Source organism: Haliotis asinina, chromosome 9, assembly GCF_037392515.1.
Source record: "Haliotis asinina isolate JCU_RB_2024 chromosome 9, JCU_Hal_asi_v2, whole genome shotgun sequence".
Lineage (NCBI taxonomy): Eukaryota > Metazoa > Mollusca > Gastropoda > Lepetellida > Haliotidae > Haliotis > Haliotis asinina.
The window spans coordinates 56,210,090-56,233,385 of NC_090288.1; the positions used below are offsets into that span (position 1 = coordinate 56,210,090).

Below are 23,296 nucleotides of genomic sequence, written 5' to 3' on the forward strand. Positions count from 1 at the left end.
CGGGATACACAATTACGCCTTGTATCTACGTGATTTTATGTGAAATAGTTGTTTTTTTCCTCTTGTATGATCGACAGTCATTATTGTTAATTATCCTCAAAACATTCAGTTATCTTCACCTGCCGCTGCATTCACACATTATTAGCCAAACTAGACTCACTATCGATCAGTCAATCAATCAGACAATAAGTATATATCCGTAAGACTAGCTGCAGTAAAACACGCGGCTTATGACTGAGGCTTATGACTGAAAATACAACCTCGCGTAATCAATATTTGCGCGTTATGCGGAATTAACAAGACACATGAAAATCAACAATTAGCATTTTAACATTACCTTCACCTTTTAGCATCACCTTTTACCAATGCATACAGCCGGCAGATCGGTCACGTCATGAGTGAAAACTATGTTTTAGGGTTCATTTTCGTCTTGATGTTTTTGCATTAGTGCTGAAGAGTAAAAACACATTTGCTGGTAAACTTTGGATAAAAACCTCTACTTTGAAATTTGTGATTTCAGAATAGTGACAGCAAGAAAAAGAAGACTTTTTGTCTACAAAACACTGAATCTTACGTCACACGTTTAAGTGCGCGAAAAATAGATGTCCGCGAATTTACATTACATTACATTACGCATTCTTTTTTCTGTTAACTGTGTTTGCACTTGCTGAAATCGTTAAGACAGATATTCGATGACGCATAGGTTTATCACTCTCATGTCCACTGCCACTGCAGAACAGTAACTACAGGCCATATCTAAAACCGTTTTGGAAAGCTAATTGCCTAAATGATGCTCATCATGATATGCGAGTTGCCAGGCTTACATAGGTCAATTTCGGTAAACCTCGGGAACATGACTTTTAACAACGTTTTCGATGTCTGTTTCGGAAATAAAAGAGATCTCATAAAAAAGAAATGCTAAAAGAAATTGAGTTATCTGCTGAATTGGACGTAAACACTTTCTACAAACTGTCCGAAAGCTACGGAAGCGTATTAGGGCCACGGTGAAAATTTGTTTTGGTGTCACTATCTCCTACGTAGGACTTAATATCTCCTACGTAGGACTTAGTATCTCCTACGTAGGACTTAATATCACCTACGTAGGAGATACTAAGTCCTACGTAGGAGATATTAAGTCCTTACGTAGGACTTAATATCTCCTACGTAGGACTTAGTATCTCCTACGTAGGACTTAATATCACCTACGTAGGAGATACTAAGTCCTACGTAGGAGATATTAAGTCCTACGTAGGTGATAGTGACACCAAAAAAAATTTTCACCGTGGCCCTAATACGCCGCCGTAGAAAGCAAAGAGAAGTAGTTACAGATGTATCTACACTTGATTACGGAGGCGAGAGCGGCTCAACGCCCTCTGAAATGTGCAGAATATGGGGCAAGTACTATGCTGATGTAGCTCAACCACATGAATCAGAAACAATCGATGATGATTTAAAAATTCATAATTATATATCAGCTATTCCAGGAAATTGATAAAAGCAGTACCGACAAATACGATGAAGACTTTAGATTTGATGAAATAAAGGACGCTATTAAGTCTCTCAGCTAAAACAAATGCCCAGGTCCCGACAAAATTACAAACGTGCATTTAATATATGTTGATGATATGTTCATTCATCATGTATGTAAACTATTCAATCATATAATTATATATCAATATGTCCCATACAAGTATATAATTGGAATGGAAATATACAAATATAATATACAAAGATAAAAATGATAAAAACGACCTTAGAAACCACAAGGGTATCCCGATAACATCTAGCTTTGGTCAATCAATCACACATTTCAGTTCAAAGCGTCTCTGACAGAGAAAATAAAAATGGTCTAAGAGTCAGTTTCTTTGGGGCAAACCGGTTATGGCAAATATTTGAACTGGTCACAGAAAATCAGTGATCTCATGAGGTCATCGTGGAAAGAGTAAGCATGTCATGTTTCAACTATTAATAATACCCACAATTGACATTTCAAGACTCATATTGTCACATGGGGTCATATGGATTGAATGCTTATCAAGCAATATCTGGAGTAATTCAAAAAGGACTTTAACAGAGAAACCCAAGTTTAATTCAATAATGAAAACATGTTACTTAGTTACATTTATGGAATAAGAATAGTAATCGATATTGCCTTATTGGTAAATTTCGTCATAAATGTTCCTCATTAAATGTATTGGGGCGGGCTTGTGAAATATCTGATTTGGGGCGGGCTTGTGAAATATCTTATACAAACGTGAGAGAGCCCCGGATTCAATGATTTTACTGATCTGAAGGACAAGCATCCGTCCTCGTTAACCTATAAAAGGCCGCTGAAGGAGCGGTGTTATCAAAAGACATCATGTCAGGCATTCTCGCACTCGTGGTGTTATTTCTTGGTTCCACCCACAGAAATATGTTAGCTGTAACCGGCAAACATGTGAATCTAACGACCACAAGCTTGCCTTCTACCAACACAAGAAGAATTGGCACAACGGTCAAGGAGCTAAACACCGAGGGAAACGTTGAAGAAACAACGCTAATGCCAACAGATACGACTCCCTCAGACATGCAACAGCACTCCGCATGCAACAGCACTTTCAACTGTTCATCAGATCCTGTGACTTCTATGAAAGACAGCGTACCTGAGGAAAAGCTTCTCTCGTTGGAAACATATTTGGCTTTTCAGAAGTATAACGATCCTGTAAACGTCTTCCTGTTCATGTTGGCCCTCGTCTTGAATGGTTGCAACATCGTAGTGTTCATCTCACAGGGCCGGAACTCGACCAACTTCTACCTCATCGCAATAAGTGTAATGGACATCTTGTATGTAACATGTGTCATGGTTAAAACCGTATATTACATGACGTCGAGTGATTTTACGACATTGTTTTTCAGCACCTACATTATCTACATCGAGTTGTACTTCAAGCCTGTGTTCCAAAGAACCGTCTTCTTTCTTGTGTTCCTGGTGTCTGTGGAAAGACTACTAGTGGTAGTCTTTCCCCTGAAAGCTAAAACCTTTGTGTTCATGAGACGTCCCAAGTCAATAATCATGATGGCATTCTTGATCCCTTCCATTTACTACATCTTCAGTCCATTCCGTTATAAGATTGAAGCCACAACAGACCAAACAACAAACGCTACGGTATACCCTGTTGTTGCAACACATCACGATCAGGCGTTCCTCCGAGCTATGAGCACTGCGGGTAATTTTATATTTGTCTACGCACTTCTCCTTGGAGGTCTGTTGCTTAATCTACTAGTGGTGTGCGCTCTGAAACGCCATTCCAAGAAAAGACAGCAGTTAAAGACTACAAAAGACACAGAGAAAACAGCAAGACAAGAAAGGCAGACAACGGTGACGATCGTCACCTCGTGTTCAGTGTTCCTCTTCCTGGCCTTCCCACATGCAACCAATGCGTTGGTTTTCAGTATCATTCCAGGCACATACGGGCCGTACGGACGTTACCAGTATCTCTTTAACATTCTGCAGGATCTCGGTTCAACATTGACGAACCTGGGCCTGTCTACTGATTTCCTTGCCTACATCTGGCTCAGTACAAGTTTCCGGACCACCTTCTTCAGAATCGTTCGTATCAGGCAGGCTACAACTCCCACCAGATATACTGACCAGAACACGGGCCATACACGTACGTCGTAGATAAATACATGATGACATCTTTGGATCTGAAGCCATAGAAATATGAGAACTTTGTCACATTGTAAAGTGTTGAGCACTGTTTGAGTGTGGTGTGTTTATTTCGTTACAGTTAGTGCATACGTTATGAGTTCAATAATGGTTTGTCTGTTTTGTGCAAATGACGAATATGTTTTCTAGGGCTTGTTAAAGAGATCGATAATCGGAAATATCTTCGATGGGAATCATCATGGAGCATTATCGACATGAAAATCATGTAAGCGATTACATCATCAGGGAAGAGTTGTGTTGAAGTAGTTACAAAATGTTTTCAGAAAATATACAACGTTGGGTCTTTATTATTAAAGTTGGTACAGGGCGGGTGTTAGCTGGTAATACAAGTCTTAGCATGTCACCACTGATGTAAAATGTTGTTATAGTCCAAATATGTCATCAATATTTCATACATTACAACTATTAATTTAAAAGTATATATGAATTCTCAATTATGCCTATATTTCCGTACACAAACGAGTGTAACTCAGGTTGTAAAATACTTAAAACCAGACATAATGTAGACAATAGATAAATGTTTGCACTGGAGTTACCGGCAGCATGTCACTTCCTGACTGACCATCGGCTGTCAATCTGAAATGCTTCTGGGTAAACGAAACGGAAGCCTTTGTGTTGGTATTACCACCGTCCAGTTACAGTCGGACATACATTAGGGAATTTATGAGAATATTGTATCAACCAGGAACAACCCATGAAATAACAAAGGGATAATGGTGACAACAATTTACAACTCCTACGTGTTCGTCCGACTTATAATCAGGTGAGGTTTGACTGTCAAGTCACTGTGCATCTGAATAAACCTTGGAACGCTGAATTCATCTATTATACTTTAAGGAAAGACATTTTCATGGGCTATTTCTGTGTTCGTTTGATTACATGTTGAAAGTGTTTTGTGATTACAGTGTTAGATTTTGGCAACTTCAAATCATATATATTATTGTAGATGTTCAGCTACAGGCGTACGTTTATTTTCAATGTATTGTATTTAGGAAGGGGTGAACCGTGGAAACACTTACATCAATGTAAAACTAGTACGCATATTCAGGCTGATAAAAGCTTGTATGAGAATGAGTACGGTGGTGCGTATAGGCACTGCCGTAAAACATCTACAATGCGTGCACTAGTTACTGTTTCATTATTTTAAGCTGAGGATACCAATAGTAATGTAATGTGTTATCGTATGTTTTTGTCGTTCTGTAAACTTGAAAACATGCCCTAGTAAGGTATTAAAACAAATATATTAAATTTTGAGATCCTTTATTTATTTATATAATGTTCCAAACATGTTGATGTTCTGCTAAGCTCAATGGTTATGAAGATTCAAATAATATGTTCACGTCAGTCAACTGTGTATAATTTTTTTTATATCTTCTTATACTGAATGGAACTGTAATTATTGAATCTGACACTCTGAGTCTGAATACACCCTGGAACGTTAGCAACGCGGATGTCAGCATTACCCCGAATCCATGTATTTTATTTCAAGGCAAAAATTACTATGAAATAGCACGTTCGCAGCTGGTGGAGAATCAAAAGATCCCAACCTTCAAAACTGTGAATCATGGGATAATCAAGATAATCCATCTGAACTAGTCAGCTTAACCCATACAATGCCAACACTCCCGATCCTTCTGGCAAAGTTCTCTGGTGTCGCTTAAAAGTGTGGCCCATAAACCTGATGAGCTCAGTAACAAACTACTTGCCAAACTACTACGTACACCAAGGAAAGTTAGCGACAGTGGATCAATGCATCGGTAAGAAAACGCATTCTGGGAGTCAGCATCCAGAAGGATATCCTTGCATCCTATGTCACTAAGGCCATGCACCTTCCATGCATTCTTTGGGTGAGAGGTAAGGATCCTCAGTCCCTGGATGAGATAAGACAACATGCCCAGTTCGTTGAACAGCACCATACATTGATTTTATAAGGAGCGTTCAAAGAAGAAGCTGACCAGATAATCGTTTCACACATACATGCACACAGACACAGACACACACACACACACACACACACACACACACACACACACACACATCAGCTGTGTTGGACTAATTAGAGAGCTGTGATGTTTTGAAGGAGCTGTGGTGAAAATGTAAAAAAAAAAGAAAGCAAAAAGTGTTTTACGGTACATTTACATTATTCATGGTGATGCATTTACATATCAATACATCCTCACGTTGAGAGGGGAGCAACAATGGCTATAATCACTCACTTCTATATCATCCATTGAAGAATCAATGACCCCAGCCATTCCGGTCAGATGATTAACAGACAACAAACAATCGCCAGTGGGGTTCCCCTATCTCACCACTGATAACCGAAATTTACATGACCAACTTTGAAGAGTCTGCCCTATCATCACCCCCTTTCCAACGACTCTGTTAGTTCAGAAAAGTGGATGACATGTGACATGGATGAACTCAGTACTCCCCTCGACCACCACAACCAATAACATCCCTGGATCCAATTCGCTATGGAGACTGAATATCAGTAGAGACTACCTTTCCTTGATGTGTCCCTTACTCTCATGACAAGATCACCCCTTCTATTGGAAACCCACCCACACCGATCATTATCTCCATTACCTGTCCAACAATATTCCTCAGATCAAGCGAGCCATATTAGCAACCCTAACTAGACGAGCCAAAGTCATTTGTGACCCCGCCCATCTTCCAGATGAAACAGACCACCTCAGAGCGAGGTTACCAGGCTTAACGGTTACCCCAAACGTCTAGTAGAAAGAACTATAGCTTTAACTCTCCAGCAGCAAGATGAACGACCTGCCTAACCTGAAACTTCCATCAGAATCAGAATATTCTACCATGGCCAAAAAGCAGTTACCACATCAGCCGTCCCATATAGAAAACTACCGGCAGCGACGTAACATTTTACTCTGATAAGACCCTGAAAAGCAAAAACCTGAGAGCAAATGGACGAGTTTCCTCCACTAAGAAACCAAGCAGACCCAGGGGATGCATATACTAACTGCATTGTGATTGTGATCCACATGTATACACTGATGAAACATCCCTCCCATTTGAGTTACGACTGAACGAGCACAAAACATCTATGCAAAACAATGGAACAAACATCAGCTGTTTCAGGGCACATCATCAAAAACCCTTCCTACTCCACTGACTTGCAACATTCAGACATAGTAACCTCTAATGTCCATGATTGGCGCAAGCGCAAGCTATCAGAGCTTTTAATGATAACGCAGTTACAACCACAGCTGAAAAGGGACCAAGGAGTTGACATACCCTGTGTCTGGGAAGTCGATTACATCATGGTTAGCCTCTGACCGCATCTGCTAATCACTTGTATAAACGCTTCCCTAGTGTCAAAATATACTTATTGCCTTATATACTTATCTCGCCCTCTCATCACAGGCTTCGTATTCAATATTGTATATACATGCAACACTGGCTTCTTGTACAAATTAGTATATATACTCATTGATGTATCGTGTTTGTGTCAGTTCACCTGACGAAAGGGCAAGAGTTAGCCCAGAAGCGTTGTGACATACAATAAAGAAGGAGTTGTCATCTATGTTAGTTTTCTTTACTTCAATACCAACTTCTAAGTGCCTCTCATGAATCTCAGCTATCCATGTGTACAGTCATCCATACAAACATGTATTCATGTTCATAGCTATTACTGTTTGTACACAAGTATTCTAGTACATACGTATTAGTGAACATAGATTTTACGTACTCGTTTGATTGTGACTGTACACAGTCCTGTATGAGGGAAGATGTTCATGTACACAGGTACAGTGTATAGACATACTCAGTAGACCCGGTTAAAGTCTTGCACAGAGTGAAAACAGAAGTTATTTAATTCTTTTTTGAAAAATACTTTATTGGGACAAAGAAGAACTATAACAATAGTCCTGTTGTATGTGTAAATGAACAACAAGGGTAGACAATTTCCAAAAGCAATATTGCCACGCACCATTTTAGCTGGCGAGTTTCAGCTATGGCCAGCATTAAAAAGAAATATTTCTCAAGCGTAAAGGAATTAACCTCAAGAGGGAGATTCTAACAGTATCATGACAGCGTTTATGAATGACTACCAAAGAGCGACGACACCAGTACAACCAGTGGTACTTTTGTAGAAAACAAAACAAACAAACAAAACTAAAAAAACACCAAATGAAAAAAAACAAACACCCCCACCCCCCCAACCCCCCAAACCAACAACAAAAAAACATCCACCGCTCGTCGAAACCTTCATTGAGAACAGCATGCTTGGTAGCTTTAACCTTAGTCTGTGGAATGTTCTATATCATACAGATTTAGGGAGGCTTTTTAGGGTCACACTTTTAATAAAAAACATGAACTGAAATTGAGTAAGTATTGTTTTAGCAGTAATAAATGCATCACAGCAAACAAAATAAACATAGGAGCATGAGTACACATAGTAATGCCCTACGCTTCAACTCCGAGCCATGGCATTTAGTTCGCTGATCCACCAGTGCACACAAATGTGGACAAAGCACCACGCATGCAGTGCCAATATCAGTTAGGAATATCCGTCATGACAGATCTAGAGTCCACTTGACGTAGAAGGCAAATGGTGAAAATGATATGAATGCACCACTGTAAATCCTGCACGACACTATTTGTACGCCGAACTGTCAGCATACGAAAGCTGTTTTTAATGTGAAATGACGATGGAATTTATCTCATTTTCTTTAAACTCATAAATTTTCGAAGGCGCTCAAAAGTGTGCTGTGTGACGAGCTCAGACAGATAACTCTGAAAAGGATAATGTCCAACGCAAAAGCAAAATAAACATTCAAAGGTAATTCATGTAACGCAAGGATAAATTCAACGGAATTGTCTTGTACCTATTTACAGATTGTAGGATTGTCATATATTCATGACATTGTTTGTACAGTAACTGCAACGTCAGATGTGTAGCACGGTACACTTCGGCTTCTGGTGGACCCTGTGACCGCGTTGACGGTGAAAGTTAGTGGCTGCTTGCTGCAAGATGTGTTAGAAGAGCATTAAAATCACACCAGGGCCAGACCTAGGTTCTTTTTCAAAAGTCAATCTTATTTGGTGTTGATAATAATCTTGGTCGATATTCTTTTTTGCTTTTGTGGGAAACAGACTTAAATCGTAGCCTGTCGTATAAGCTCTCCTCACTGTCACGAGATGTGACGTCATTTCCGGAATCTAGTAACCTGACAACTGTTACGCCACAACTATCGTTCTGTCCTTGCGCTGTACCGTGCCCTATTGAAGAACCGGAACCACGAACATCATCTTTCGAAGCTGCATCGTCTTCTACAATACGAAACGTCGCTCCACCCGAAACTATCCGTTCTGTTTCAGATTCAAGCACAAAATAGTCATTTCTGGGCAGACGGCTAGATACCGTCGAGACGTTGTCTTGGTCACAGGATTGGGTGTCGTTTTCAGAAGTGAAGCTTCTGGAAGACGAGGAATAGTTTGTAAACGTTGGCTCTAACACAAAGTAGTCATTTCTTGGACTCCTTAAGCTAACTCCAGCTTCCGAGGGACGGGAATTGGCGCTGAATCTCAGAGCATTTCCACTTGAAATATTGTACACAGCTTCTGAAGAAACCACGCTGATTGCGTCTGGAGTATCATTTGAACGAAAGTTGTCCTGGCGTTCCGGAAAAGATCTGACTCTTCTTCCATTCTCCACGTCCCCGTGACCACGCCCTCGATGTGAGCTGACGTACCTGTCCCCGTTTAGGGAGGACCTGAGGGAGAACGTCCGAACGGGAACAGGAGGCTTGTGGTGTCGGTCGTTCCGTAGCTCACAGATATCTTCAAGGACAAAGTAATCATGCCCAACTCCTGGTCCGGTTTCTGTATCGGAAGAAGCTGGAATGTCCGTAGGGGAAAGCCTGTTGCGTTGTATGCTTTCCATATCGAAAGTGAACAGCTTTTTGAGAATTTGTCTCTGACTGAGACGTCGGACCAAGCTATTGTTGTTACCGTCCGGATTGTCCAGACCATCGGATACAGACAGATTCTTAGGACTTCTGTCCAACCTGTCATATCCACACGACGGTTGGTCAGTTTTTTCCAGTGTTTTCTCTTCAGTATCCAAACCCCTGTTCTCCCTGTTCAGTCTCTCCAGTTCCTTGAAACTCAAATGGTCATATATACATGGCGCAGGTTTAGACTCCTCTTTGGAAGTGTCAGAATTTTGTCTCGATCTTGACCATTCTTTGCCATCAAGAGTTTCATATATGACCTCTTTCGCAGCGGCCGGGGTTCGGTAGGGCTTCACGTCTTGAACCTCGGCATAGATGTTGTCTGCGTTGTCGTTCTGCGACATTGCATACGACGACGTCTTACATAAGCAGAAGCAGCAGGACGAGCCCTGTGATAAATGTAAATACTTTTGTTTAGTTATTAGACATAGAAAAAATGATCAGTCATTACGGAAACGAGGCATAATTTCTTGTTTTAAGACGATGTATTTCACATGAACACCGCAATCGATGATCTAAGTACATAGCACATCTAGCTTTATTAATCCTGCCTGCCATGGACATTTACATATAGCACATCTAACTTTATTAATCCTGCCTGCCATGGACATTTACATATAGCACATCTAGCTTTATTAATCCTGCCTGCCATGGACATTTATATATAGCACATCTAGCTTTATTAATCCTGCCTGCCATGGACATTTACATATAGCACATCTAGCTTTATTAATCCTGCCTGCCATGGACATTTACATATAGCACATCTAGCTTTATTAATCCTGCCTGCCATGGACATTTACACATAGCACATCTAGCTTTATTAATCCTGCCTGCCATGGACATTTACATATAGCACATCTAGCTTTATTAATCCTGCCTGCCATGGACATTTACATATAGCACATCTAGCTTTATCAATCCTGCCTGCCATGGACATTTACACATAGCACATCTAGCTTTATTAATCCTGCCTGCCATGGACATTTACATATAGCACATCTAGCTTTATTAATCCTGCCTGCCATGGACATTTACATATAGCACATCTAGCTTTATTAATCCTGCCTGCCATGGACATTTACATATAGCACATCTAGCTTTATTAATCCTGCCTGCCATGGACATTTACATATAGCACATCTAGCTTTATTATTCCTGCCTGCCATGGACATTTACATATAGCACATCTAGCTTTATTAATCCTGCCTGCCATGGACATTTACACATAGCACATCTAGCTTTATTAATCCTACCTGCCATGGACATTTACATATAGCACATCTAGCTTTATTAATCCTGCCTGCCATGGACATTTACACATAGCACATCTAGCTTTATTAATCCTGCCTGCCATGGACATTTACATATAGCACATGATCATTAACATTTTCACTTAACTACTTTGCTAATCTACCTTAACGATTAATAGCATGCCAAAATACCATATTTGAATCTCCGAGACTAAATTCACTTGAAAGGAAGTACAATTTGTCGGCACACCACAACCTACTTTAGGTTCGATCTCAGAGTATATGTCGACGTCAACGAGTGACTTCTCAGTGTTCTCAGGGTTGTCTCCCTTGATATCTGAAACTTTACCATTCCTCCTAAAAGAGAATAGACAGAAATTATTGATAATTATTGTCACATATCGCAGCCTGTGTATCGTTAATCTAAGAAAATAGTAGACGATTTATTTATTCATAATAACAGATAATTCTACATGCAAGACATTTTATGCTTGGAATTGTCAGCTGTATTCAGTTCCACATTGCAGTATAACTTACTTATTCCTAGATCGTTTTCGTTTGAGTATGGCGGCTACAAGTACTGCTATTAGGACGCAAGATGTGATGAGGCATCCCACAATAATAACTGTCGTCATGGTAACCTGCGGAACCTTCCTGGACTGGCTTGGTTGCATGTCTGTAAAAAAGGTTCAGTAATATTGATAAGTCATCATATTTTCTCTTCTCCTCATTACTTCAGGATAGTGATGAGGTAGACTAAGCCATTGCTAGAAGTGGACATATCATATTTCACCCACGTGGGGAATCGAACCCGAGCCTTAGGCGTGACGAACGAACACCTTAACCACGAGGCTACTCCACCGACCCATACCAGTGAACACGTTTGTCTTCGTTCATTTGATATGTGATGGCACCTGTGCGGAGTAGCGCTGTTTCAACAGATGAAGTTTTCACAATGAAGTTAATTAAAGCCCAACACATTTGTTTTAACCTACAATCCGCTTTACTTACCATATTTATTTGGGTTGAATGGAAGAAGCGGGATAACCGGGGTTGTCATATCGTTTTTGCCTGAAACAGAGAACACCAGCTGTTTACCAACAATCCTCTGTGACATATTGCCACGTATTGTAATAATGCAAGGACCAAAATAATTACTTGTTTGCTGTTTTACGCCACACAGAGCTAAAATTCAGCAATATGACGGCGGTCTGTAACTAATCGAGCCTGGACCAGAGGATTCAGTGATCAACAACATGAGTATCGATTTACGCAATACGATGGCATGTGTCAACCAAGTTAGCGAACCTGACCACCCGACCCCGTGTGTCGTCCCTTCCGATAGGCAGGTGTTACTGAAGAGCAGTTCTAACCAAAGAATTGAGGGGATAACAGATAAAAGAGGAAATACGTATGACATATTTACCGGTAAAAGTTTGCATTACATTTAACTAACAAAGCACCTGGTACATGCACAAAACTGACGCATGTACACAGCTTGACATGCTTGCAATGGGTGGATGTACAATAGATATGAACCCATCTGTTGATAACCTATGTGTATCCAGAATTCAGCATGTCATTGAGTAGTGTACACCCATATGGATAGATGGTGAATATTTAACATGTGTACATCCAGATATATTGATACGTCTTTCTAATGAGAAGTGTACATTTCTCGACGTGACATGCCTAACACCGTTTCTGACCTGATATGAAGTCGTCCAATTAAACTTCAGTTCATCAAATACTGCTCACCTTCAACGTGGGTCCGAACCAGGTCCGGCGGTGATCGGTGGGTATTCCCCGTTTGAGGACGTCTGATTATCCTGCCGTCGGCACCTATGGACAACCAGGTAAACATCTTTTCATTGATCAGTGAAATCTCCCTCAATCATCTTCCACATTAAAGGATGATGATTATGCAAAAGTGTAGAAGTGTAGAGACAAAAGATAGCTGTACAGGCTGACAGAAAAAAACTGAATTCCTGTCTCGAGGGCTTCATTCGGTAAGCTAACAAAGACGAACGGTTCATCATCATGGTGTCACACATCTGACGCGGGGATACCTTGTGCTTAAGTAAGCTCATTTAATAAGGTCCTTTGTCAATGAGGTTAGACTATTGAGCTTATTTCCTTATAGGGCCTCGGCTGACGCCTGTTGAATACCGGGACGTGAGATATAGCGGACGCTGGGCGCTTATCGCGGGGAAGTTTCTTTACAGAGGATGTTCGTTAGGAGAGGGTGAAGCCCGACAGCTATTTACAAGGACAGAATCACGCAATGTGAGAATTGTGAAATGTTGCCGTAACGATCGAGTCGCCATGACTGCCACCTCTGCACGGACGGTCATGACACTGGCGATTGTGGGCGAAAATAGATCTATACAAGCTGCCACAGCACATATCGACTCGTTTACATATTATTTTTACACAATGTTTAAAACGTTGCACGCGAACTATCACACAGTTAGAAAACTGGGCGACTGCTAACAAGCATTTGATATACAGGTCATATCCGTCCTGCTAAGACTGTGTAATGTACAAGTGTTATCCCAAATTATCAAATTATCAGCTTTTCGATATCGTTCGCGTTCCACTCTGTTAACTTTATAAAATATGTAAAATACATATCCTCTTCCTTCGAGGGTAATACGTAGTGTGTCATTACGTCAATGTGTCAATGATCACAGTGTCATTACATCAATATGTCAATCACCAAAGTGTAATTACGCCAATGTGTCTGTGATAAAACAAATCATTACGTCTATGTGTCAATGATTAAATGCGTCATTACGTCTATGTGTCAATGATTAAATATGTCATACATATGTCAGTGATATAATGGGTTAATATGCCAATATGTCAATGATATAATGTGTCATTACGCTAATGTGTCAATGATTAAAAGTGTCATTACACGTCAATGTGTCAATAATATAATGTGTCGTTGCGTCAATGTTTCAATGATTACACGTCTCATTACGTCAGTTGTTGATAATATAATGATTAAATGTGTCACTACGTCAATGTGTCAGAGACTAAATGTGCCATTACGCCAATGATTAGATTATTATTACGTTAATGTGTCAATGATATAATGTGTCAGTACGTCAATTTGTCAATGATTAAACGTGTCATTAAAGCTGAAGTGTACTGTTTGCCCACAGACACGCCTTCCTGAACCATGGCAGTCCAGCAGTCTAACCCAACACTTACAGCCTGACATACTCCATACTGTACAGCCTTGTACTTAGACAATAAGGAAAAAACATCGATGAAATGACATCCGCCTATTCAGCACATACAGGAAAATACTGGAGTTGTTCAGACCCTTGGCTATTGAAACAGAAAATCAGGAGACGTGACAAACGATTGCACAAATTGTTCAACGCGACATTTCAGAAGGAATAGCAATTGCTGAGTCGTACGGTGACACAACGTCTTCAATGAACACAATCCTTACTTATCTGGCTAATACTGTCTCAGCCTTTACGTCCCGTATTAAGCACAAAAGCTAATCGCTCAGTCATCACTGCAGCTGTGCCTTCATTCAAACGATATGACGGTTTGGCTAAGTATTCATGATTACTGAAAAGGTTCAGTTATGCACCGTTCTACTAATATTCCAGCAATATCACGATTCCAAACACGTGACAAGAGGATTTCATTTTATAAATATCTAAGAAACATGTTGCTACCTCTCAATTCTCTCCCTGGAAGAAGAGTGAGTGACTTTCATTTTACGCCGCTGTTGGTAATATTTCAGCTGTGTATTAAATGGAAGTACTCGAAGCGGTGCCTTCGGTTTAAGTCCATGACTTTAACCACTAGCCCACTGTGTATACCTTTTAAAACATGGTTCCTTCGTGTTTTCAATCTAGATATCGATGCTATTGCTTCTTTACAAGACTAATGTTCCCATTACGCTGTTATAAGTGTTTTACGATTTGTCTTCGTGTTTCTGTGGGCAAAAGTGATTTTGCACTAGGTGATAAATTGGACGGTCAACTCCAAGAATTATACGTTGTTACGAAAACTGCTTCGTCGAGTGAATGTAACGTCAACGCCAGAAAATAACCAGTCTCGATTTTCTGCCGAATCAGATTCAACTGGACCGATCGAGAAGACCATATACCGGCGAAACTTCTTGATAACAGCGTAAACAACAACAATCCCCCACCCTAGAAGATCACTTAATGAATATAAACAACAAACACAACAACAGATAAAAACAACAAAAACTGACACAATGCATATGAAAAGGCAGTGCATTGACAATGCACAAATCAAGACGCTAGAAACAGAAACTGTTGACAGCTTTGATAGACAGCTGTGCCATGTTACAAGTTACACTATAGTATATCATTATCTTAACAATAGCCATATTTTGATGTACATCCTCATTCTACATTATAGTCACAAACAATGCCCGGGGGTAATCATGTCGTATTGTGCACGTGAAGCCAGGTGAATTGACTGACAGTCACTTAAAAAACCCAGGACATAATGGGGGAAGCTTATATGATAACGATTATGATAATGAAAACGATGATGAAGGTGATGGGAAGAACAGACATTAATATTATTGGAATTTATTGGTCTTTCGTCGGGATTTCAAGACTATTCGGGAAAGGCGTATACATTAACTTCATTCACTTTGTGCTTAAAACTCATTCTATATCTCTGATTACTCACACAGACACACTGAAACCCCAACCACATACACGCACGCTACTTCATCATTACTTCATCATTACTTCATCATCTCATCTGGCCCACACCTTAACATCTACCTATGTTCACTCGATGCAGCCACCTAAGAAAAATGTCACCTCACTTAATAAATTTCTGTCTAAATTCCATTCACCTTACCTCTAAACCATAAACCACGTTCCTTGTAGCGGAACACGCCTCACCCCTCCTGTGCAGCACATAGGATCTCATGCGAGAACACACCACAGGGTAGGAAGATGTACAACAGCCATGTCACAGACGTTCCTGCCTTCCATACACTAATATTGTTTGTTCCAAGGCATTCATTACATTAGTTCATCAGTACTTGGATGAAATAACGAAAGGGACACGATTCAACTCAAAATACATTTTTTCAACCGTACATGCATATGTAAACGTATACACTCTTCAGACAAAGTATTAGAACGAACTGTCAAGAAATATCAAGATGCCATACCTGTGAGAGATAGAAGGAATCTTGACACGAAGAGATACCAGTCCTATATTAATCTTGTCCACTAGCTGAGTGCACATCTTGAAGATTTGACCCAACATTCATCGTACACACAATGCCATAATCAAACAAACAGGATATCTGTGTGTCATAAGTGAACCGCTCAACCGCTTAGGTTGAACGTCTGTCAGGCACCATATGGCTTGGTTGGGCTGTACGTACGTGACCTCTCCTTGTAACGGTTTCTAGAATCACATCAGATGTGTCCTTTTGGATGCTTAAGGTCGAGCATCCAGTTCCGGCCTAAGGGATAAATGTGCATTTGTATTGTGTACCAAGTCACGAAGAATGATTTCATCAGTATTATAAATACCGTATCTTAAATGGGTCACGTTATTGCTATTTGTAATACAGCAAACACACACACGTGCATGCGTGCATTTATTCATGGTATCTGTCCGTGCGTGCAGATGTTTGTGATGGGAGTTGCGTGTGTGTCTGTGTGAGTTGGGTTTGTGTGAAGTGTGTGTCTGTGTGATTGCAGTTTGTATGTGTGTCTGTGTGATTGCAGTTTGTATGTGTGTCTGTGTGTGGATGGAGTTCGCGTGGCTGTGTGATTGGAGTTTGCGTATGTGGCTGTGATTAAGTTTGCGCTTCTCAAATTATCCAACCGATTACACTTGGCAACACATACGATGCATAGGTTCTCAGAGATACGTAGAGGTAGTTCTTGCATATACACTTTTTTAAAGATTCAGATCTGACAGCTTTTCTGTATGATCAGCTTTTCTGTATGATTTTCTTCGCAGCTGCGATCGGTATCTTTGTTGACACTGCTGGCAAGCTCGTTGTAATGACTGTTTAGATGATTGGGTGCTTTGAGAATGCAGAGCCAGCAAAGGGAGGTAATAAAATTATCGTAAATGCATCAAGGGAAAAGTAGAGACTTATTGGAATGTATACCCTGGATTGTGTGTGTGACGTGTTTTGTGAGTGTGATGGGGTTTGTTTGTGTGTCTGTGTGTGATTGGAGTTTGCATGTATGTCTGTGGGAAGGAGTTGTTGGGGTATGTGTGACGTGTGTGCGTGTGATGTCTGGTATGTATGTGTACATGTGTGTTTTATCACAGTTATCAATAAAGTGACCATTCTGAGATAAGTTGTATGTGTATTTATGTACATCCAACTCTCTTCTATTTCGGAAAATACTATATATTAATTGTAGAATAGTCAAATTTATTTACAATTTATAAACATCCATTACAATTATTACCAACGTCGCCCATTCATTTTTCGATAATTTCTGATTTATTACACACACACGTTTCATATTTATAGAATGATGTGAAACCTAAATATCTATATATCTGCTGAATACTTGAGTAACCTGAGTTCCAGTATGTATGAGATAGGTATGCGGATTACGAAACACTGTATCAAGAAAGTGGAGAAGGAAGACGAGAGTGCCTACATTTCCAGTCTTGTCCTCAACAACGGATGCACATTTCCAGTGTGTTTGGTACCGTCTGCATTTTTTAGGATGATTTGTCGAACAATAGGTGGTCCTGTTAAACATATGAAGCTTACTGAAGATATACTGAAGTGAGGTGTAAAAAGCGTTTTGGATCTGTAACCGAACACATATACAATTCACACCTTGCTGAGGATCAAATCTTGGGTTCTACAGAAAATTATATTTATGACGTGGGATTCCAGCATGGGTCTGAGTTTTCAGTATGTCACTGCATCTTGTGGATCCTATACCTACTTTTGACATGTATTGTTGATCTGTCAATGACTCGTTCCATGATTTGCAAAAAGGTTGAATGGTGCTATGAAAACTATTATTATTAACTATTGTGTATTAGGTGCATAAGGTTAGAATAAAGGGTCTGTTTTGGTTAAAGACGGGTCACCACATTATTATTTATCCAGTTTTAAATGGATACAATTACAAATTATACATCTACGTTTAAGTGAAGTTGTGAATTTTTGTGAATCTTATCAAAGTGTGAAAAGTATATTCAATCTCTATACATATCAACGTTACGCAAAGCAACCATCTCCCCTCACCACAACGACTGAAACTATCGCCCTCCCACTCACCACAATAGCTACCACCGCCACATCACAACCACGGCTACTACATGACCAGCATGGCTACTGTCGTCACCATGACTACCACTACCGCCACCAAAACTTCTGCTTTCATGCCCACTACCGTGACTACAACCACCACTGCACACTCGCCATCACTGTCCACTGCTAATTACTATGACTGTCTTTTTAAACCTGTTTCTAAGATAGAAATGCCCCTATGTACTAAACCACCAACACGACTACCACCACAGTTGCTACAACGACTACTACCATTGCACCACCAACACGACTACAACTTCCACACGACTACCTCTACCATCAGTACAGGCCGCCAATGTCCTTCCCTTCACTCGCCACCATGACTACCACTAACACAACGACTACCACTACCAAACCACCTAGAAAGATCCACCTTGACTACACATCTACCACAACCACCTCGACTACACAGCTACCACAACCACTACGACTACACAGCTACCACAACCACGACTACACAGCTACCACAACCACCTCGACTACCACAACCACCACGACTACCTCTACCAAACCACCTAGAAAGAACCACCTCGACTACACAGCCACCACAACCACCACGACTACACAGCTACCACAACCACCACGACTACACAGCTACCACAACCACTACGACTACACAGCTACCACAACCACGACTACACAGCTACCACAACCACCTCGACTACCACAACCACCACGACTACCTCTACCAAACCACCTAGAAAGAACCACCTCGACTACACAGCTACCACAACCACCACGACTACACAGCTACCACAACCACCACGACTACCACAACCACCACGACTACCTCTACCAAACCACCTAGAAAGAACCACCTCGACTACACAGCTACCACAACCACCACGACTACACAGCTACCACAACCACCACGACTACCACAACCACCACGACTACCTCTACCAAACCACCTAGAAAGAACCACCTTGACTACACAGCTACCACAACCACCACGACTACACAGCTACCACAACCACCTCGACTACCACAACCACCACGACTACCTCTACCAAACCACCTAGAAAGAACCACCTTGACTACACAGCTACCACAACCACCACGACTACACAGCTACCACAACCACCACGACTACCACAACCACCACGACTACCTCTACCAAACCACCTAGAAAGAACCACCTCGACTACACAGCTACCACAACCACCACGACTACACAGCTACCACAACCACCACGACTACCACAACCACCACGACTACCTCTACCAAACCACCTAGAAAGAACCACCTTGACTACACAGCTACCACAACCACCACGACTACACAGCTACCACAACCACCTCGACTACCACAACCACCACGACTACCTCTACCAAACCACCTAGAAAGAACCACCTTGACTACACAGCTACCAAACCAACTAGAGACAACCATCTCGACTACCACCACCACCTACCCTTCGCGACACTACGACTACAGCCAGTACAACCACCAAGACTACTACTATCAAACCACCAACCCCATTCACCACCGCGACTACCACCACATCACCCCAACACCATCATTTATCAACAGGTAGGCATTTCACAAGGTCAGCTAAATGAAGACTAGTTTCATCCCGGACCTAGACGGGATCTTTCTAGAGTAACAAACAGGACAGACTCAAGTGTCAGTCTCCTGTGGAGTCCAAGATCAACATCTCAGTCACGTGACGACAAACCCAGCCATTGATTTTCTTCCTCAGGGGCTACATATTTGTTTAGAAGAAGCAAAGGGTTTTTTACTCTTGTTTGTCGTCCTGATCCTCCGGCCCGTTCCCGCAAATAGCACCTGTGTCTTCTGAAGATACTTAGAACCGTACGTTAATCCTTGTGGGTACCCAAAGGATGACATCTTACAGGCACAAACCGTTGGGGTGTGGCGAAGGACTCACACTCATTCAGACCCAAGAGATAAGTGTTGAATGTAATCGTTGGCGAGCCAACGGAATCGAGTGGTCAGACTCGTTGACCTGTTTGACACACGTCATCTGTTCTCAGTAAGGGTCACTGGACTGTCTGGTCCAAACCCGAATAAGTTGGTTAGGTGGTTGGTGGTAATTACTCTGCAGTATTCCAGCTACATATATAGCGGTCAATAACCGAGTCTGGACCAGACTATCCAATGATTAGCATCATGAGCATCGATCTACACAACTGGTATATGATGACAAGTCATCGGGCCGGACCACCGGATCCAGTGAGTCGCCTCTGAAAACCAACTGTCACCTGGATCTTCACGGGTAGACGGAACGAGCGTTATCATGTCCTTAACGTTACCCGCATGAGTACATACGTCATACATCTGGAATATTGTTGCTTGGAGCTTTATATAAGGAAACAAACAATTAGATCAGTATACCCCTTCTCATAATTACGGTGTCTAGCTCAGGAATTCAAACTCAGCAATATCCACCCATATGACGGCGGTCTGTAAATCCAGTGATTGATGTCATGAACATTGCCCACGCAGTTGGCATACAATGACATACATCAGTCGTGTCATCGGCCTGACAACTTGTTGGTCTCTTCTCATTATGTACCACAGATATAGGCCGAATGGGGACGTAGGTTATCCCATAATCCCTCGATATACAACCTACATGTTACAACTTGTAACAGCTGATGTTACAACCCTTGTTACAACCGATATTACAACCTGTTACAATAAAGTCCAGTGCGTGCTACTGTCAACTCACCCGAGTACAGACAAGGTCTTCGTGTTGACATACTGGTCAGTACGTGGTGACAGCTCATGCGGGAATAGACATGTGAATACAGTACACAGCCTCTGATCTCGAGTACATTCAGACAAGAAGGGGGACAGGAAGAACAATCGGATGTTAACTACAGCCAAACCCCAAAGCTCTCACAATTGAGATAGGACAGCCTTCGTGGGCAAGAAGATTGAGCGTTAGCCCGGATATCGAAAGGTGAGTATTTCGAACCTCGGTCGCATTGAGCCAAAAGATGTTAAAGGGTGGCACTTGTTGCTGCCTTGCCTAGTTTTCGGATTCATGGGGGAGTTGGTCAGCTTCGCGTGTGTAAGTATGGTTTTACGCCGCTTTCTAGCAATATTCCAGCAATGTCACGACGAGGAACTCCAGAAATGGTATGACCGTTGACGTAAAACCCTATCCCATGCAGCCTAGTGAGGCAAATTATTCGGATAAATGATCTGGAAACCAATTTCAGTAACACTTCTAGATGAAATAATATAACATACAGCTGGTGGTTCGGGTAATGCTTATACAACAAATGTTCATATACTATATATATAACGAACTGGGTGATACGAAGAACTGTTTTCTTTGTTTTCCAGGCCACTAACTGTGTAAAATACTATAATACTACGGTTATAAACCCAAATCAGTGGCCTGACTTCGATACAACCGTAGTTTACGGTGTACAAATATGAGATGCACAAAACCATGACTGATCCTACACTAAGTGAAGACAAAAGGCAGCTTACCTCCAGAATATCCGTTAAAATGATTAAGAAGAATCAATACAACTGCCGTTTTATATACCGTTCAACAAGACCATAAACAACTTATAAAACACTTCACGGGGGTCGAGATCTCATCAGAAACAATGGGCCTCGAATGCATCCCATAATAACAACAAAAGCGCCAAGTGGGTGTAAACGTGATAATATCGACTACAAAGAGACGGCAAGTGGTCGCAACAAGTCCCACTCAACTCGAGTTCCTGTCCTAGCTTATCTCACCCTCAGAACTCTTATCCCGTCCCCCAGGCGGGCACAGCTTGAGGGGTCCTCGTGGTGGGAATGTGTCCTTACCGATAGAGCAGACGACAGACAGCGATGGCGTCGTGTGGCCGTTACTGTAGGAGGAAGCACACAACGCCTCAGCTAGTCCAGATGTCGCTGACGGTAGTTCATTGGCCAGGGACGTCTGCGGCCACTTGCCAAAATGCAATTAGCGTTAAATTTAGTTGTTTTGAGTGGGCTGTCAGTAGTCTCAATCTACTCTATGCGACATTGCATATTCTGATAAACTAATCTCTTTTATTGGTGTGGTTGATAAGAGTAGTTTACAATCTGAAATTGCTGGCTTGGTAATCTAGATGAGTTGCATATCGTGGTCGAGTGCCTGGAAGGGATACTAGTGTTGTATATACGGTTTAACATTAGTCTGTCTCACAGTTCCTAACACAGTATTTTCCCCACTGCAAAGCCAGGCCTGCAATGCCAAGTCTCTAAATGAAGCAAGTCTAGATTTCCTCAGATTTTGAATCTCGGTCTCACTGGGGCTCTTTTTCAATTTAAATGGGTTTATTTGTAACTATCAAAGTAATACATATCCAGAGATTATCATTAGTCTGTTCCTGAGCCGTATTGTTTCTCCATCTTAAACGACTGGAATGCTTCAGAAGGGATTAACTTAAAGCTAGTGTAGGATTTCAATCTGTTCAGGTTAAATCTGGCAGCTCTCTTGGCCTCCGCTCAGAATGTATGTGATTTTTACCTGTAGAAAGTATATATCTTCAACATCTGAAGCTGATAACGTTTCACGACATCATTCCATTGTATATTTAAATTCATGTAACTGATAACTGTGAAGATCCGTGTTAAAAAAATTATTGATCTCCATTAACCCATGTTTGCCGTAAAAGGCGACCAACATGGTCAGTGGTCAGGCTTGCTGACTTGGTTGAAACATGTCATCGTATCCCCATTGCGTACATCGATGCTCATGGTGTCTATCACTGGCTCGTCTGGTCCAGACTCTTTTAATTACCGACCGCCTTCATGTAGCTGGAATAGTGCTGCGTAAAACTAAACTCATTCACTTAGTAACTGAATGTGTCACTTCTATATTGTTTGACTGTTGGGATTTGTCAGGTACACGCATATATAGATACGTTATGCTTTCACATTTGTTAAATCTGCAGGTGACCGATGGGGTGAGTTATTTAGGTTACTCAACAATATTCCAGGTATATGGCGGTGGTCTGTAAACAATCGAATCTGAACCAGACAATCCGGCGATCAACAGCAT

At 41.3% G+C, this 23,296-nt stretch overlaps 2 protein-coding genes across 3 annotated transcripts; one reads left to right on the top strand and one right to left on the bottom strand.

Moving 5' to 3' along the window:
* Positions 1-2,413: 2,413 nt before the first annotated feature.
* On the top strand, positions 2,414-3,661 carry LOC137297338 (probable G-protein coupled receptor B0563.6). The gene has a single exon (XM_067829349.1). The coding sequence runs from the start codon at positions 2,414-2,416 to the stop codon at positions 3,659-3,661; it is 1,248 nt and encodes a 415-aa protein (XP_067685450.1).
* Positions 3,662-7,556: 3,895 nt separating this feature from the next.
* LOC137296194 (uncharacterized) lies at positions 7,557-21,769 on the bottom strand. 2 transcript variants are annotated; one of them, XM_067827925.1, is made up of 8 exons: positions 21,745-21,769; positions 17,609-17,702; positions 16,141-16,440; positions 12,705-12,788; positions 11,958-12,017; positions 11,484-11,622; positions 11,207-11,303; positions 7,557-10,082 (listed from the first exon to the last, which is right to left on the bottom strand). In XM_067827925.1, exons 5-8 carry the CDS (start codon positions 12,004-12,006, stop codon positions 8,763-8,765), a joined length of 1,605 nt encoding a protein of 534 aa, XP_067684026.1. In that variant the 5' UTR covers positions 12,007-12,017; positions 12,705-12,788; positions 16,141-16,440; positions 17,609-17,702; positions 21,745-21,769; the 3' UTR covers positions 7,557-8,762. The 2 variants fall into 2 exon arrangements, with proteins under 2 accessions (XP_067684026.1, XP_067684025.1); XM_067827924.1 differs by lacking the exons at positions 16,141-16,440; positions 17,609-17,702; positions 21,745-21,769 and adding an exon at positions 20,972-21,071.
* Between the last annotated feature and the right edge of the window lie 1,527 nt (positions 21,770-23,296).

What these genes read in the sequence shown, in the direction of transcription:
- LOC137296194 (XM_067827924.1), bottom strand. Translation starts at nt 21,029, where the DNA reads ATGAGCTGTCACCACGTACTGACCAGTATGTCAACACGAAGACCTTGT. An exon ending in GGTTCGGACCCACGTTGAAG is followed by an intron (nt 12,018 to 12,704) that starts GTGAGCAGTATT and finishes TCTCTGTTTCAG; the next exon opens with GCAAAAACGATATGACAACC. An exon ending in ATTCAACCCAAATAAATATG is followed by an intron (nt 11,623 to 11,957) that starts GTAAGTAAAGCG and finishes CCTTTTTTACAG; the next exon opens with ACATGCAACCAAGCCAGTCC.
- LOC137297338 (XM_067829349.1), top strand. Translation starts at nt 2,414, where the DNA reads ATGTTAGCTGTAACCGGCAAACATGTGAATCTAACGACCACAAGCTTG.